At 40.8% G+C, this 17,771-nt stretch overlaps 1 protein-coding gene across 1 annotated transcript in view; it reads left to right on the top strand.

Annotated features, from left to right (window-relative positions):
* ryr2a (ryanodine receptor 2a (cardiac)) overlaps nucleotides 1-17,771 on the top strand; it is a 450,194-nt gene that overhangs the window by 284,702 nt on the left and 147,721 nt on the right. Inside the window, exons 56-61 of the mRNA XM_048601350.1 lie at nucleotides 3,413-3,536; nucleotides 7,436-7,551; nucleotides 9,154-9,218; nucleotides 11,850-11,971; nucleotides 15,190-15,239; nucleotides 16,946-17,006. Coding sequence (XP_048457307.1) covers nucleotides 3,413-3,536; nucleotides 7,436-7,551; nucleotides 9,154-9,218; nucleotides 11,850-11,971; nucleotides 15,190-15,239; nucleotides 16,946-17,006 — 538 coding nt within the window. The remainder of the gene's footprint in view (nucleotides 1-3,412; nucleotides 3,537-7,435; nucleotides 7,552-9,153; nucleotides 9,219-11,849; nucleotides 11,972-15,189; nucleotides 15,240-16,945; nucleotides 17,007-17,771) is intronic.

Raw genomic sequence — 17,771 nt, 5'->3', positions numbered from 1 at the left:
AGTCAATCAGGTCTTCACCAGTGCTAATGTGAACAATCTGTTATGTAATGTCAGAGTGTAATCAGAACTTTCTCTTTAGCTATTTTCTCTTCCCTAATACAGCAAATCAGTTTTGCATGTTATTTTGTTGTTATCTTTTTTAATATACGCTCTGTGCTGGTAAAGTTACTGAGTAGAATGTTTGCAGGTAAAAGGATGTCTGACAAGTAGAAGGGTTTCAAGAGTGTGATGACAAGAGTTCAGAGGCATTACGGTCCTGTTAGAGTGAAGGGTAAGGCTGATAAGATTAAGGAACAATGGATGAATAAAGATATTGACGTTCCAGTCAAGAATAAAAGAAAAGTTTTATTTTAGATATAAACAACTTGGTTCAATTGAATCTCTTCATCAATATAAAGAGGGTAGGGGCATTCTTAAGAAAGAAATCAGGAAGGCAAAGAAGGGATATGAGATAGCATTGGCAGATAAGATTAAGGATAATCCAAAGAGATTCTACAAATACATTAAGAGCAAGAGGATAACTAGAGGGAGGGTAGGGCCCTTAAAAATCAAGAAGGTTGTCTTTGTGTTGAACCCCAGGAGATGGAAGAGATACTAAATGTATAATTCATGTCAGTTTTTATGGTGGAGAATGAAGTGAAGATTAGAGAACACAGAGAAATAAATTTTGATGTTTTAAAAACAGTTCACATTACAGAAGAGGATGTTTGGGAGGTCTTAGAGAATATAGAGATGGATAAATCTCTGGGACCTGATCTAAGGTGGCTAGGAGGGTGGCTAATGCTGTACACTTTGTCTAAGAAAGGTAGTAAGGAGAAACTGGGAAACTGTAGATCTATGAGTCTGACTTCGGTTGTCAGTAAATTGTTGGAGGTGATTATAAAAGATAGGATTTATGGACATTTAGAGGGGCAGAAATTGCTCAGAGATAGTCTGACAGGTGTCGCCACCAGGGACACTGGACATCTCCCTGATCTCCCACATCCTGCAAGAGGAGCAAGCCACTGCCCTAACTGCCATCCTGAACTACCTTTAGTCGAGACGGAAAGAAAGTAGAGTTAAAGAGCCTTTAACCTGCTCTTACCCATACCTGTGCTCAGCCTCCTCATGCCAAAACCTCTTCAACAAAGGCCTCAGCAATTCCAATCGAACACCGGCCCACTCTCTTAGTGGCTGCTCCCTTGTAAACCTTTGCTTTGCCAGTAGTCTTCCTCACAGTGCCCCTGTTTTTTGGTCAGAGGAGGACGGAGGTTGGGAAACACTGGGTTCTCTGTGACCTCCTGTACAGTCGTGATGACCGTGGCAAAGACTCCCTGAATTCTGCAGTGACGACTCTCAGCCGCCTTCTGATTTGCTGCTCTTCTTCTTGGATAGGAAAGGTTTGGAGTTCTTTGAGTATACGAGTTGGGAAAGGTCATGTTGAGGTTGTACAGGGCGTTGGTGAGGCCATAACTGGAAATACTGTATCCAGTTCTGGTCACCCAGTAACAGGAAGGATATTATTAAGCTGGAGAAGGTTCAGAAGAGACTTACCAAGCTGTTGCTTGGTTTGAAAGGTTTGAGTTGTAAAGAAAGGCTGGATAGGCTGGGTCCTTTTTCACTGGAGTGTAGGAGGTTGAGAGGCTACCTGATAGAAGTTCATAAAATAATGAGGGGATATAGATAGAATTAATGGTCGTTGTCTTTTCCCTTGGATGGGGTTTTCAAAATTAGGGAACACATTTTTAAGGTGAGAGGAGAGAGATTAAAAAAGACGTGAGGGGCAATTTTTTTACTTAGAAGGTGGATTGCATGTGGAATGAATTTCCTGAGGGAGTGCTGGATGTGAGTACAATTATAACATTTCAAAGACATTTGGGTAAGTACATGAATAGGAAAGGTTTGGAGGGGTATGGGCCATGAGCAGGCAGGTGGGACTAGTTTAGTTTGGGATTATGTTCAGCATGGACTGGTTGGACCAAATGGTCTGTTTCTGTGTGGTATAGCTCTATGACTCTATGAAGGTCATGGACCTTCTGCTCACTGAGTTTTCAAATTAAATTTGACATGAAACCAAAAATTCCTGGAAGCACTCTGCAGATGCTACATTTGGGAGGAGTGAAAGGTAATGACCCTTTTGCCATTGTGTCCATTGACCTTAAGAGGGTCATTGGTTGTTTCTCCCATGTTTGCTCTTTGATCCTAAAAATAACACAATAGGGAGGAAGGGGTAGAAGTTTGAACATAACCCCTGCCAGGTAACTCTTAGGATTACTGTCCAAGGAGACATCAAAAGTAAAATTGGGCAGACTGTAAAATGGGTGACCACCAGCAATGCAAGATCTCCCAAAGAATTCCAGTGGGGGCTTCTGATTGCATCAGATTACATCTGCTATTTTATATCATCGATCACATTATAATTTTGTCAGTTGGATTTTTTTCTCCCATTTTCTGATCCTATTACACTATGTACCTCTCCCAGTTTTGATAGTGGGCATAATATCAATGCCCAGGCCTGTGCTACACTCTGTAGTGGACTGGGCATATGAGCGAATGACTTCTCTGCTTGTGTTTCTCTCCTGTGAGGAAATTTTTCTCTTCTTGGTTGCCCCTTCTTTCAATGCCGTTAAAATCAGAGATCTTCTGCACTGGTTACCACATGCTTACACCCATTGGAATCACAACTGCCACTTTACATGTCAGCAATGGAGGCAGCACAGTGGCTCAGTGGTTAGCACTGCTGCCACACAGCACCAGGGACCTGGGTTTAATTCTCACCTTGGGTGCCTTTCTGTGTGGAGTTTGCACATTCTGTCCGTGTCAGTGTGGGTTTCCTCTGGGTTCTCTGGTATCCTTCCACAGTCCAAAGATGTGCAGGTTAGGTGGATTGGCCATGCTAAATTGCCCATAGTATCCAGGGATGTGTAGATTAGGTGGGTTATAGGGGAAAGAGGTGGTGGGATGGGTCTGGGTGGGATGTTGTTCACAGGGTCAGTGTGGACTTGTTGGGCTGAAGGGCCTGTTTCCACACTGTAGGGATTCTATGAATACTTATTTAGATAGGTGATTTTATTTAAATATTTTGTTAAACAGAGATATAGGTTGTTTTTCAGGTTGACTGTTTCCATTTTCTAAGATTCACAAGCAGCAAAAGGTTGTTGTCATTTTACCAACATTCAGTTAGCAACAGTCAGCTTTACCAGTCCATGTCAGAATTTACCGTTCATAAGAACAGGTAGTTCTGACATGCAGCACCGCTGTTCCCATTTCCTTTCAACCCATTTCCCTTCATCCAGCTATCTAATCTACTCTTGTAAGTTATCATAGTTTTAGCTTCATCCACTTAGCTGGAAGTGAAATTTCACAGCCTATAACCATATTATGAAATATTGGTTATTCTTTTTAATGTTGGTGGTTGCTTTTATTCCTTCAGGAGGAGGAAACCACCCTTTGTTGGTGCCCTATGATACACTGACGGCGAAGGAGAAAGCCAGAGACCGAGAGAAAGCCCAGGAAATCCTCAAGTTTCTTCAGATCAATGGTTATGCAGTCTCAAGGTATTAGTGTCCAGTATTGTATGATAGATCCTCACCACAGTTACCTTGGTGAAAGACGCATTAGGAGATTTGCTGCTGCCCTTTTAGGTTGAGGTCTAAGGTGCCTGACTGGTCTAATGTGGTGGAGGAAAATAACTTCATAGTTTAAACAAGATGCATTTTATTGTATGATAGCAGCTAGGTACAAGTTACTTTGGTACGAAAGAGGTTGTTACTAAAACGATGAGAGTGATGTACATGGTAGGTCCATCTGCTTCCAGCCCATTTGATATCATCATATTGGATGGTGTTTAATGCCTTCCCTCAGAATTCTTCTCCCGTTTTATTCTTGTACAGCATCCACTACGAGGAGGAGAATAGTTTTAGACACCATCCATTAAGTTACTAATGAGATGCATTGCTACTAAAACATTATGGAGTCAAATTTTAAGAAATAAAATTAGAAAAAAATCTGACTCCTTATTACATGGCAACTTTAAATATTACATTAATGGGGAACATGGAGAAATATGTGGTTGAGTTTTGCAAACAAAATGATGTAGAGAGTTGATGTCCTTTTGAAACAACTTCTTGGCTCTGCCGCACAATGCAAAGGTAGGTTATAAAATTTTCTAGTTTACCCATTCCAGCCATGTAGTCTTTGGTGGGGAGGTGGGATTGAACAGAAGCATTGTAGCAAAGAACATCCTGGGATTGGCTTGCATATGTTCTAGTCTGTGATTCTAATATGTATCAAGTTCATGGAGCACCTTTCCAAGCAGCCGTCTTTGATCAGAGAAAGCACTGATTCAACAAAAAAAAAGGTCGAAATAAGGGGAGAGGTTTAAAATACAAAGATTGGTATTTTCAAAATCTGTACTGAACAGTGAAGCACACATTAGTTTTAATGACAAATAGATTTTCATTCTTGGAAGAAGTATCAGAATTATTAGATCATGGGGAGAGTGGGGGACAGATGTCAGGCTCAGCAGCTGGGTGTTATTGGACCATCTGGAGGTAGTGTCAGGATGGGGCTGGGGGATTGGAATGTGTTGAACCTCCAATGGAGGGGGATGGTGTTGGCTCTGGGGTAGTGAGGGGGTTATCAGGTCCCAGGAGGTGTTGGGTTTGATGGTCTGATGATGGGGTGAGTTGTCAGGTTCAGTGGCAGAGGGCTGGAGTCCTGGGAGGTGAGGTGGATATTAGATCAGGGTTCAGGGGTGCGTAAAAGGTTTGGGTGAGTGGCATAGGTCTGCTGTATGTAGTAAGTTGAGGGGACTGTTTGCTACTTACCTGGAAGTTATACGTGGTTTTTAATTGTGCAACTTTTTCTGGGCAACTCTTGACTGAACTACAGCAGAACCCTCCATGTTCTCCAGTTTGGATGGATACTATCAGAGAGTTCCAGACACTAGGCAATTGCAGTGGAATCTTCAATTTCCTGGGCATTGTTCTTGGAGCCTGCTGCGTGGGGATTTTCCAGTGTCCCGACATGCATCTCTCACTTACTTTGCAGAAATGGCTATCGGAACATCAAAAAAGCCTGACCTTCATTTGTGTGTATAAACAGGGACACCCAAAGGATATTCACCCACATTTTTGGTCATTAACCATTTTATTTGGACTTTTTTTTGATATGTGCTGTGGATATTCTAGTTAATTTACTGTGAAGATGTACTTTTTCCTGTTACTGTTGACCACAGGGGTTTAAAGTCTATCAATTAACCAACTTTATACGAAAGGAAAACTGAACTAGATTAAAGGTCTAAAGTAAGCGAGCAAAACAGAGGAAAGGGAAAAGAAATGCACAAGCATGAATCTGAAGTGATAGAACTGACTCTCTAGCTACTGAAATTAATTGGGTTTACATGTGTTGAATGCAACAAGGATTGCTGGCACTTGATTACATTATCCTTTTAAGTATATGTTTGAAAGGAGGTGGAGACAGAGTTAAGTTCACACCTTAATGATGGTCATGAGGTACGCTCACCAACTGCTGCATTGTAGATGTAAATGTTATAGCAGCTGGTGGCACAGATCTGTTTGTGGGTTACTCTAGGCGTTGCCCAATAAATCTAGCAATGACTGCAACATGGGTTGGTGGCATTCTGGGCAATGAGGCTAGGCTGAATCCTAATGGAAGTATCATTGCCAGCACGGCATACAGTGACACAGGTGCTTCTGAAGACCCATCCTATGTTACGGTTACTTAGACATTCATGTAACTTCAGTGATGATCTCCATTCCTACATTACTACTGTACTAAGGTCAGACAAGTTGGTTAATGTTGGTGACCTCCGTGCCAGAGCTGATGCAGATCCCATGAAAGGGGTCCTTGGAAAAGTAAATGGGTTTGGCAGTTGTAACAACCCTGGTTGGTTCAGTCAGTATTATAGAACTCCCCAACTAGGTCATAAAGATGCCTCCATGGGTAGAACAGAACTCTGTGATCTTGTGACAAATCAAAGAGCAATCTCACTCCTCTTCACCAGAATCCTTCCGAATTGCTTAGTGCAACACGTGAAGCAGAATCTGCTTTCAGTGAGTCAGTGCCCTTTCAGACAGTATGGGGTTCTGTGACTGGGGGTTCCTGAAGAACCATCCTATGTACTGGTTATTTGGACATTCATAGTTCATATTTGCACCAATAAGTTTTCTTTAGTAAATAGGAATCTCTATACTCATTGTCTTGACTTGGAAATATGCCACAGTTCCTTCAGTGTTGCTGGATTAAAATCTTGGCACTCCATCCCTAACGGCCTTGTGGGTCTATCTCGGCCAAATGGACTGCAGCAGTTCAAGATGGCAACTCACCACCACCTTCTCAAGGGCACTGACCCAGCCAATGAAGTCCACATGCCATGAACAAATATAAAAAAAATCTTTTAACAAAGCATTAGCCCCACTGCCTGTTGCCAAAGAGAATAGTATAGAGTGTCTCTTGTGAAGGCTGGCACACTTGGTACCTCATCGCCTTCAATGTGTCAGATTGAGTCATTCCCATTAAAAAACTCACTGATGTCAATAATGATTTTGGGTGGACAAAAGCAATACCCAATTGCAATAAGGCTTATGAGAATCTAAATCTCATAAAAATAAAGTAAAAGCACGTGAATGTAGTGAAACAATACAAAGGCTGTACTAAAAATAACAGTGCCATGTACACCTTAGTACCACACACTGCCAGACAGCTGCTAGATATGAGTGGGGCTTGTAGCTAATGCAGATTTTGTGCGATGGTTGAGAAATGGTGAGAAAAGATAATGTAATTACACCAGCTCTGATCCTTTACATTGTGAGTTCCCCCTGCATTTCAAATGGGAGTTTGCTGTAACCAGTCAGCCTGACATATACACACTACAGACAAAAAGGGAGTAAGTGTAACCTTAACAATCTCTGCAACTTTTTAAATGTCGATGAGCTCCCCAAGGATCCATCAGTGGCTTCCTTCTGTTTCTCACACACATTCTATTCCTCAGCATCATCATCCAGAAGAACATTAGGCTCCATACAAATAATGGTAACACCAAAGTAGCTCGTCATCACCTCTCTCAACTCCTTCACTCTCTCTAATTCACCTATAGCTTCTCAGCCATCCATGTGGCTTGAACAGGAATATCTCCAAATTTAATCTTGTTGTTACTCTCGTTGAATTTGCAGTTATGGGGTATTAGCAACCCAAGAATAAGCGTCTTATATTTATTGCCCTTTCCTATTCCATCCTCTTCAAGTAATTTTGTAAATGCATGCTTATTGCAATTAGTTTGATGACTCTTTGATGCACAATCCCAATTGAGAATTCTTTAACTGCTTTCGGTCAACTTTTTGATGAGTGTGTTTGCAGCAATATCTGTTTATTTTTAAAAAGAGGTATTGGCATAGGAATGCAAAATTCTAAGACTCTTTTTTTATATTTCCAGGGGTTTTAAAGAGATGGAGTTGGATACCCCTTCCATTGAAAAAAGATTTGCTTACAGCTTCCTGCAACAGCTCATCAAATATGTTGATCAGGCTCATGATTACATATTGCAGTTTGGTAAAATGCATATTTACTATTATTAAAATGTCAGATTCTGATACTTCGGATGCCAAACTTGCGTAATGTCACTTCCATGTTTGTATCTTGTAAGATATAGATTTCTTGTTGAATCAGCACAGTATGAATGAAGAATAGGAAGAGGTTTGTGTGGAGCCTAACAACTGGTGGAGACCAGTTGTGCTGTATGGCCCGTTCCAGTGCTGTAAATTCCACAGAACTGATTTTTAAAAATGTTGCAGCAGACCTGGCTTTGTGAAGTTGTCCTGCTGCCACTTAGACTACAGTGCTGTTACAAAAATATTAAAGCAAAACTTGTATTTACATTTACATTGCTTTTCATGACCTTTACAGCCAGTAAAGTATCATTGACGAGTCGTCACTGTTGTATTCTGAGAAATGTAGAAAACGGTTTGCATGGGGCAAGCTCTCACAAATAGCAATGTGAAAATGACCTGATAATGTATTTTAATTGAAAATATTGAAGGATCAATATTGTTCAGAACACTGGGGATAACTCGCCAGTTCTTCTTCAAAATAGAAGAAAAGAGACTTGTGTGTACGTGACAATTTTTTTTTAGAATAGACTAGAATATCCTTTTATTGGCACATGTACTCCATTGTAGGCGTATAGTGAAAAGCTTTAACATTGTCTGCTTTCTTACAGCGACATCTTAGGTACAAGTACCTAGGTATAAATCTTGGATACAGCACAGGAATAAAAGTTGCATTGCTTTACAGAGTTGAAAAATAAGTTTGTCCAGTGGAAGTTTAAGCACTTTACAGCTAATTAAGTACTTTTTTGAAACGTAACCACCTTTGTATAGGAGGAAATATGACAGCCAGTATGGGCACATCAAACTCCCATAAACAGCAGTTTGATGATGACCAGATAATATGTTTCTGAGAGGTTGGTTGAGCAATAAATGTTGTCCAGGACACCAGGGGTAACTCTCCTGCTCCTGTTCAAAATAGTACCAGTGGATCTTTTATGTCCACCTGAGCAGGCAGATAGACCCTCTGTTTAATATTTCATCCCAAAATAATGCCCCTCCAACAGTGCTGTGCTCCCTCAGTATTGCTAGTCTCGATTTTTTTTTGCTCAAGTCCTGGAACAAGATTTCAACCCACAACCTCTGACAGAAAGGTAAAATGTGCTGCAAACTTAGCCATTAACACTTGCAACAAATATATTTTTTATGGGAAATGTGAATCTCTATAATCTTTTCTCTGGTATAATGCAGCGTGCTGCTTGTTGTCACACTGTCTGTTCTTGAGCAATTATGTTATTTCTATTTATACTATGACCTGACTCAACACACACATAAAAGTGAAGTACTGCGGATGCTGGATATTTGAAATAAAAACGAAATGCTGAAGAAACTCAGCAGCGCTGGCAGAATCTGTGGAGAGACAAACCGAATGAACATTTTAAGTCCAATATAACTCTTCAGAAAAGTTCCTCCAGTAATTTCTGCTTTTTATTTCCAACACAGCACGCGTTGCCCATGCCAACATTTCCAATGTTATTGCTTTGTTCAGTTTTTAGTGGTATACACATTACTTCTTTTATCAAAAGTGTTGTCTTGTCCTTGCTTCTAGATCTTTGTTCCACAAGTAAAGGAGAAAAATTTGTGCATGAGCAGGAAGTCAAGTTCTTTGCTAAGGTACAACATATTAAAAGGGGGAAACTGTTGTGAGAAATAAACATATGAAATGCTGTTGAGCAAACACTTTCAATGGTGAACGAGTAAAGGTCAATGACTGCTTGGGCTGTATCTACTGGACTCACTCACTGGCAGCTTTCAAAGCTGGGGACACATAAGGTCCAGTATGTGGCTCTGTTCTTGTTGGCCTGCTCGTAATCCTGAACTGCCTGAACCTTAATGTGGAGGTTGATGTGGGTTGGTGTTGAGAAGGGTGGAGGGAGGCAGGCGGAGGTGATGGAGGATGTTGGACAGCCCACCTTGACTTGGGCTTTTTGAGGTTGTTAGACGCGCAATTAGTGGCCACCTAAGGTCCTCATTGCATTGCTGCAGGGAGAGAATCATGACACGTGGTTCACCCAGCTGCACAGGCTTGTTGAATGAGGGTTGGAGATCATAATCTCCTTTTCCAGATCCTGAACCCATCGGAGACACCCCTACACAACCTGCACTTCCCACTCCCTCCTCCCTAACCCCCAAGGGAATCCGACGTGTGTCCCCCTGATCTCCTGAAACTCATCCCCAGTTCCCTCCCTCCACTTAATCCACCTGCTCCCATCCTGGACGACCAGGCTCCTTGGGGTGTTTGTTGTCCCAGAGATGGCCAGTGCTTCCTCTGGTGCTGCTGGGAGTACAGATCCATTAGGCAGCGAACTCTAAAGTTGGATTTCTTTCTGAGGTTGGAGTCTCACCTTGAAACAATTAATATTGATTCTAGCTGTAATTCATGGCAGAGCAGCCTATCAGGATTGGGGAGGAGCGGTGTAGACCTCCATCCCCACCCTTACCCTCCCTACTGATTGTGAGTGGAGACCTGTAAAATCCAGCTCCTTATTTCTGAGTCGCCAACGTAAAGTCAAACCTTCTGCTCCAGGGCACCCACAATATACTTTGTGTTGGTGTCCAGGACAATTATTACAGCGGAACCTAAAACATATGAACTGTGAATGAAAAAATAGTTCAGTGAAAGAATGACTAATCATTGCAAAAGGCTCCTGAGAAATGTGGTGGGATGCAGTTAAGACTAGATGATTCAGGTGAAAAATTAGACCAATTTCTTTCAGAAGATGGAAGGCGTTCAACAAGGTTCCTCATGGTAGACTGGTTAGCAAGGTTAGATCACATGGAATACAGGGAGAAGTAGACATTTGGATACAGAACTGGCTCGAAGGTAGAAGACAGAGGGTGGTTGTGGAGGGTTACTTTTCAGGCTGGAAGCCTGTGACCAGTAGTGTGCCACAAGGATCGGTGCTGGGTCCACTGCTTTTCATCATTTATATAAATGATTTGGATGTGAACATAAGAGGTATGGTTAGTAAGTTTGCAGATAATCCCAAAATTGGAGGTGTCGTGGACAGCACAGAAGGTCACCTCAGGGTACAAAGGGATCTTGATCAGATGGGCCAGTGGGCAGATAGAACTTAATTTAGATAAATGTGAGGTGCTACGTTTTAGAAAGGCAAATCAGGGCAGGACTTATACATTTAATACTAAGGTCCTTAGGAGTTTTACTGACCAAAGAAACCTTGGAGTGCAGGTTCACAGTTCCTTGGAAGTGGAGTCGCAGGTAGACAGGATATTGAAAAAGGCGTTTGGTATGTTTGCCTTTACTGGTCAGTGCAATGAGTATAGGAGTTCATGTTGCAGCTGTACAGGACATTGGTTTGGCCACTTTTGGGGGACTGTGTGCAATCCTGGTCTCCCTGCTACAGGAAGGGTGTTCTGAAACTTGAAAGGGTTCAGATAAGATTTACAAGGGTGTTGCCAGGGTTGGATGGCTTGAGCTATAGGGAGGGGCTGAATAGGCTGCGGCTATTTTGTATGTATGAGTATAGCAGCTTAGTTCCATTTTGTGCCATTTCCTCATACCCTCACAAATTGATTCTATTTAAATAATTATCCAGAGTGTCGGAAACTGAGGGGTGACGCTATAAAGGTTTATAACATCATGAGGGGCATGGATAGGGTAAATAGACAAGGTATTTTCCCCAGGGTAGGGGAGTCCAAAACTAGACGGCATAGGTTTAAGGTGAGAGGGGAAAGATTTAAAAGGGACCTAAGGGTCAGCATTTTCACGCAGACGGTGGTGCGTGTATGGAATGAGCTGCCAGATGAAGTGGTGGAGGCTGGTACAGTTACAACATTTAAAAAACATCTGGATGGATATATGAATCAGAAGAGTTTAGAGGGATTTAGAGGGATATGGACCAGATGCTGGCAAATGGGACTCGATTTATCTAGGATATCTGGTCGGCATGGATGAGCTGGACCGAAGAGTCTGTTTCCATGCTGTACATATCTATGAGTCTATGACTCTGAGATGATGTTTTTAGCATGCACTGTCTAGGTAATTTGAGACACAACTTGTGGTAAGTGACAGTAAAGTGACTTTTGTTTCCAAAGACCTGCAAAATATGTGTTGAAGATTAACAAATAAAGATTGATTAGTCAACAACTCTGATTATTGCAGCATCTGGTAACCAGTATGATAGAAGGTGAACTTAGGAATTTGATTTCCTTATCCTCTCGTTCAGAAACTGATGGATGTTTGACTTGAGTAACGTGCACACTCAGTGTTGCTCACTTTTGCAGGTCGTTCTACCTCTGATTGATCAATATTTTAAGAACCACCGCCTGTATTTCCTGTCTACTGCGAGTAACCCTCTCAGTAGTGGAGGCCATGCATCTAACAAGGAAAAGGAGATGGTAACAAGGTAATGCTGGCATACTCTTTTTCACAGTGAGTTGTTGGGTGGGGGAGTGTGTCAACCTCTGCAATGTGATTTGCTTATTATCACAGCAAGGAACCAAGTCATTTTAGGGAAAGGCAGATAATACTCAGTTCCAAACTTACAGGGCTACATTGCAGAATTGTTATGGAACAGAAGGAGGCCATTTGGCCCATCATGTCTGTACTCACTCTCCAAATGAGTATAGCAGCTCACTTCGATTTTTGTGCCATTTCCTCATACCCTTGCATATTAATTCTATTTAAGTAACTGTCCAATGTCCTTTGAATGCTTCAATTAAATCAGTGTCCACCACACTTACACATAACATATTCCATACCATAATTACCATTGAGTAAAGAAGTTTTTTCTCAAATCAATTTGCTTCTTTTGCAAATGACTTTAAATCCGTGTTGCCATGTTCTTAAATCTTTTACAAGCGGGAACAGTACTCTATCCAGATTTCAAAAGCTTTTGAAAATATTTACTAATTGTGACAAATAAATCAACACAACCTGATTACAGGTACAGGTTCAACTTGACTGTTATTCGTAATAAATAGAGAAATTGTATTTTAGTTGACGTGGAATGTGCGCAGCATTGTGTCTTATCTAGCTGACTGCTTGGCCAGTTGAAGTCATAGAATCCCTACAGTGTAGAAACAGGCCATTTGGCCCAACAAGTCTGAAGAGCATCCCACCCAAACTCACTCCACCCCCCCACCTTGTAATCCTGCATTCCCCATGGGTAATCCACCTAACCTCACATCTTTGGACTGTGGGAGGAAACCAGAGCACACGCATGCAGACAGGGGGCAAACATGCAAACTCCACACAGGCAGTTGCCCAGGGGTGGAATTGAACCCAAGTCCATAGTGCTGTGAGGCAGTAGTGCTGACCACTGAGCCACCGTGCTGCCCTGGCTATGAGCTGTTTTTGACGCAAGGCATTGCTCACGTTTCACATCATCCTTACTGCTGTCTTCCTGAGAGGTTCTACTTAGAGATAGACCTTCTTCTTAACTTTAGAATCTTAGGTAAGCTCGCAATGCAACAAAACAGCAACTGTCACATATAAAATCATCCAATCCACCAACCTCTTTATATAAAAAAGAAGGTTGATAGCAAATTTAACAGAAGTGTTCAAAATCAAGAGGGGTCTAGTTGCAGTAGGTAGGGAGAAACAGTTCCCAGTGATAGAGGGGTCCAGAACTAGAGGACGTTAGTTTATGGTGATTGGTAATTAAACATGGGGGAAATCATTGTTTATGCTGCGAATGGTTAGGATCTGGAATGCACTTACCTGAGCATGTGGTGGAGGCAGATTTAATCTTGGCTTTCAAAGAAGAATTAGACCCTTCTTCAGCAACAGTTAATATTCTTGTAAACTGTTATTCGCAGAGCCAAGTAAGTAGGTCACCTGCATCTGATGGCTGTGTTGTCTGATGATGACCCAGTAAAAGGTAACTGGAGGTTTATGGAATGGAAAATTGCGGCAATTTCTTTGACCTTTTTATACAAATCAAACAATTTATAATTGATGAGAGTTAATGATGACAACTCAGGCAAAAATTTTGTTTTGACTCTCTAGTCTTAACAAGGATTTTTGTTGAACATTACAATGTAGAACTTGGGAGCAGGAGTTTGGCATTTGGCCCTGAAGTCAGTTGTGTCATTTTCTAAGACTGTGTCTGATCCAATTGTGGACTCAACTCCATTTCCCTACCTATCTCTTTCTGTGTTCTTTGACTCCCTTGTTCCTATGAATTGATCTAAGCCAGCAATGAATAAATTCAATGACTCAACTTCTACAGCTTGTGGAGGATCAGATATTCTTCAACTGGCCACTAGAAAGAATCCATTCCTTTATTAAAATACTAATCAATTATGAGGGGTGTTTACAGAGAATGCCCATACTTAAATCTACTTTATTTAAAAAATTCTAGGTAAGAGCACTATTAATATTTATTCTGGAAAAGTATCAACAATACATTAATTATCATTATTACATTAATGAGCATACACTTGCACATTGTGGGTTGCTAGTGCAATATACCTTATTAAGAAAGAAAGTATTCCTATACATACATCAAATTCATTCGCTTATTATTTAAATTTTTGTTAAATGGACTAACAATTTATTATTAAATATTAGGTGAATGTAAATGTAATTTTTTTTTACTAACATTATAAATTTCATTTCCAAGAGGGGATTGCTGATATATAGTTGTATAGTTATTACCATGTGATTAGATTGCCACCTATTGAGAAAACTCGGTAAATGTTGAACAGCCTCATCAGAAGAAATGGTACGAGAAAAATAGGTAAACTTAGTTATTAATGTGGAAAATACTTTTATTTTATATTTAAAAAGATGTACATTTCACTTTTGCAAGTTAAATTGTATCGCTTCCTTATTTTAAAAATAAATTATGAAAATCAATTCAACTACAAATCGATCAAAGTAAAATCTTGCAGCATGGAACGGAACTCCATTTCTCATGATATGGATGATTGTATTGACATACTGTACTCCAGAAGGATTCACTGTGGGTTCATATTACAATTGAAATTTTGATTGTGGGCCGATCATCAAGGAGGAGTACATAGAAAAGACCGAGTGTTTCTCCTGGGACAATTAGAGATAAGTTATTGTCCCTCAGTTGGCATTGCCTTTTGCAGCTGTTTCTCTAGGATGATGGTCATGGGTTTGGAACTGGTCACATTCGCTGGTTCTCAGTCAGAGCATGATGTGAGATGAGAGTTCAGTGACCCTGAAGGAAATGAGGTAATGTGCGGGTTGGGGCGAGATTTTAAATGAAGAACTTAAACCTGTTCCAGTGTATCTGATAGAATTTTACTGTGCACTTTGTGTGAAATTTGATTGAACTTATAGCAAAACAAGAAGTGCTCTTTTGCTTTAATGAACTTTTATTTTTGTTAACACATAGAAGCTGCTTGAATCATGTTAATAAAAGCTTTGCTCTTGGCTTTGCATATAATGTGCACTTTTATGTTACAGACTCATAATCTAGGCAACAATGTGTCCCTACAGCTCTATGATGGTCCCTTGCTGTGTAGTTCTAACTGTTTTTTTAAAAAGACTTCTTTCTTCATGATGTCACATTACTCGATAGGCTTTTATTTCAGCCGTTTCCTTTTTCTGTTTTGTTTCCCCTCTGTCCTTCTTTCTCTCCACTTTCAGCCTCTTCTGCAAACTTGGAGTGCTTGTCAGACATAGGATATCACTGTTTGGTAAGCTAAAGCATTGACGACTGAAGCATGGCACCATATTATTTCTCACCGTATATATGTTTTGATTTTATGCTTTGCCCATTTGCACGGCCAGTTTAGCATGTCATGTGCTTGGCTCGTAGGGATGCCAGTCTCTTTGCCAATATTTCCTGTCCTGCCAGTAAATCCGATACTTCCACAGGAATGGTGCCTTGCTCCCGGTTCCATCACTGTCAGTTTTGGTTAATGATCTTTAGTCTGCTTGCCTGCCGTTGTTCCCGAAAATCTGGATTATCTAAGATTCATCATTTAACTATGTATAGAAAAAGCATGATATTTTATCTGTCCATTGATGGAAGCGTTTGTTTGTACACCAGTGACAACTGTTGTGTTTTACAGTATTTCAAATATTTGTGCCAATTAAGATGTCTTCTGTTTCTTTAATCAACAATATAACAAACACCATGAGCTATGCATGACAGTCTGTTCCTTTGGTCCCTGAGTGGAGTAATTAATTGTGATTATTGATTCATTGTAGTTTACTCATATTAAGTGACAGCTGGAGACTCTGCTAGTGTTCTTACTAGACGAACATAAAAGTTAAGTCACCATACCCTGCTCTCTCATGAAAGAAAGAGAGCAAGATGACTGGTGATAAGTTGAACCTGAGGATCACCACACCTCAGGCAAGGAGTGAGGTTGAGAAGGCAGGACCTTCATAGTAGCCTCAACCTGTACAGCAATGAGCCCACACTGTTGGCGTCACCCTGCATCACAAACCAATTGTCCAGCCAACTGAGCGAAGTGACTCTATGATGCTATGGAGTCATAGAGCTATACAGCTTAGAAACAGGCCTTTCAGCCCCTTGTTGTAGGGGGAAAGTTTCTACAAAATAGGTGCTCCCAGGTGCCATCTAAACATATATAACATGGCAATGAATGGCGAGGGAAGGCCACCAGTCATTATGTAGGTATTGGCTGCTATAAGGGTGAGAATTATGCAACAACTGAGGACACTGCCACCTTGAATTTCTACAGGAATTACCCTCAGTTTCCCACCATGACCTATTTAGAAATTCTGGGAAGATATTATAAATTGCCACATACTCAGCATTATTCCCAATCCTCTATGTCGTTATAGAGAGGAATTGGGCAACAGCCACTTTGATCATATCATTTCCCTAGACGTGCCAGATTTACCATTTTTCTGACATGCACATGCAAGTTTAGGCAAAGGCTCTGGACTTAATTTAAAGACACTATGTAAAACCTAGCCACAGTGGTACATAGTGAAGCACATAAATGGCCAGTGCTTGATGTAAAGCTAATGTCAAATAATTATGTTTTTTTTAATTTGTGCAACGTCTTAGAAAGAACGTGGCAATGATCAGAAGGCATTGGACTGGAGTGCATTTATTTCCAAAAACAAAATTCTTGGAAATAAAGAAATAGAGTCAGATTTGAAAGTAAAAGGGCAATTCACCTATTAACCTGTACCTTGCATGTCTCCTTCCAAATATGGTAAAGTTTCTTCATGCTGGCAGTGCTGAATCAAAATCTGAAATACAGGCTCAAAGTTTGTGATATTTGATAGGTACTTCCATTCTGCACCACAGCAAACATTGTTTGTTGTCATGACACCACCATAGCAGTAGTGGTTGTGGACAGATCAGTAAAGCATAATCCATTTTTGCAGCAATAGTAAATCAGTTTTGTTTTTAATGCAGGGAATGACGCCACATCAATTGTAAACTGTCTTCACATATTGGGCCAGACTTTGGATGCCAGGTAAACCATTTGACCAGTGTTGTTTAGGTAAATGAGTGACTACTAGCATAACTACCCTCTCCCTCTAAGAGATGTTGTCAGAATGGATGGTGGCTAATCGTCTCTTGTGGGCCTCAAGTTAAAATCAGCCTCCATGTGTCTTCTCAAATAAGGGTAATAGCATGAGCTGGACCTGCACAGCAGAGTTCAAGTTTCACTTCAATGTTGTATTGTTTGTAGAATGGAGGACCTGAATTGCAAACCTCAATGTGCCTGTAGATTGTAAACTACACTTAACCGTGCTACATGTTGTGCTGATTACTTGAGTCACTGTAGGTAGAAACGGAGGCAGGGGGTGTGTTCTGGTGGAACAGAAGGATGTTCTTTCTTCTGTGTCTTTTTTGTTTGGAGCTAGTTCCTTTTGTTCCTAGAAATCCCAAGACTCCAAGTTATAGTCAAACAGGTTCATTTGGAAATGCAAGCTTTCAGAGCTCAGCCCCTTCCATAGGCGTAATGTGTGAGAGAGAGAGAGTATAAGACAAAGAATTTATGAGCAGAAAAGTAACAACCCTAAAACTGGCCAGCTCTTGTTGAACTGTTAATCAGTTAGGAAGGAGACTCCTGATTAAAATGCAAAACCCAGATTCCTTTCAAGTCATTGTCCCGAGGTAATTAAAGGTTTTATCAAAGTATACAAGAGGTGACATCTCAGGTCAGACAATGCATTTTAGGTGTGAGGTCTTGCTTAGAATCTGTTTATGTTTTAAACTGGGGTCAGATTTTTTT

This window comes from Rhincodon typus, chromosome 9 (assembly GCF_021869965.1).
Source record: "Rhincodon typus isolate 14 chromosome 9, sRhiTyp1.1, whole genome shotgun sequence".
NCBI lineage: Eukaryota > Metazoa > Chordata > Chondrichthyes > Orectolobiformes > Rhincodontidae > Rhincodon > Rhincodon typus.
Note: the sequence above shows the minus strand (reverse complement) of the source record. Positions and strands in the feature narration are given on the sequence as shown.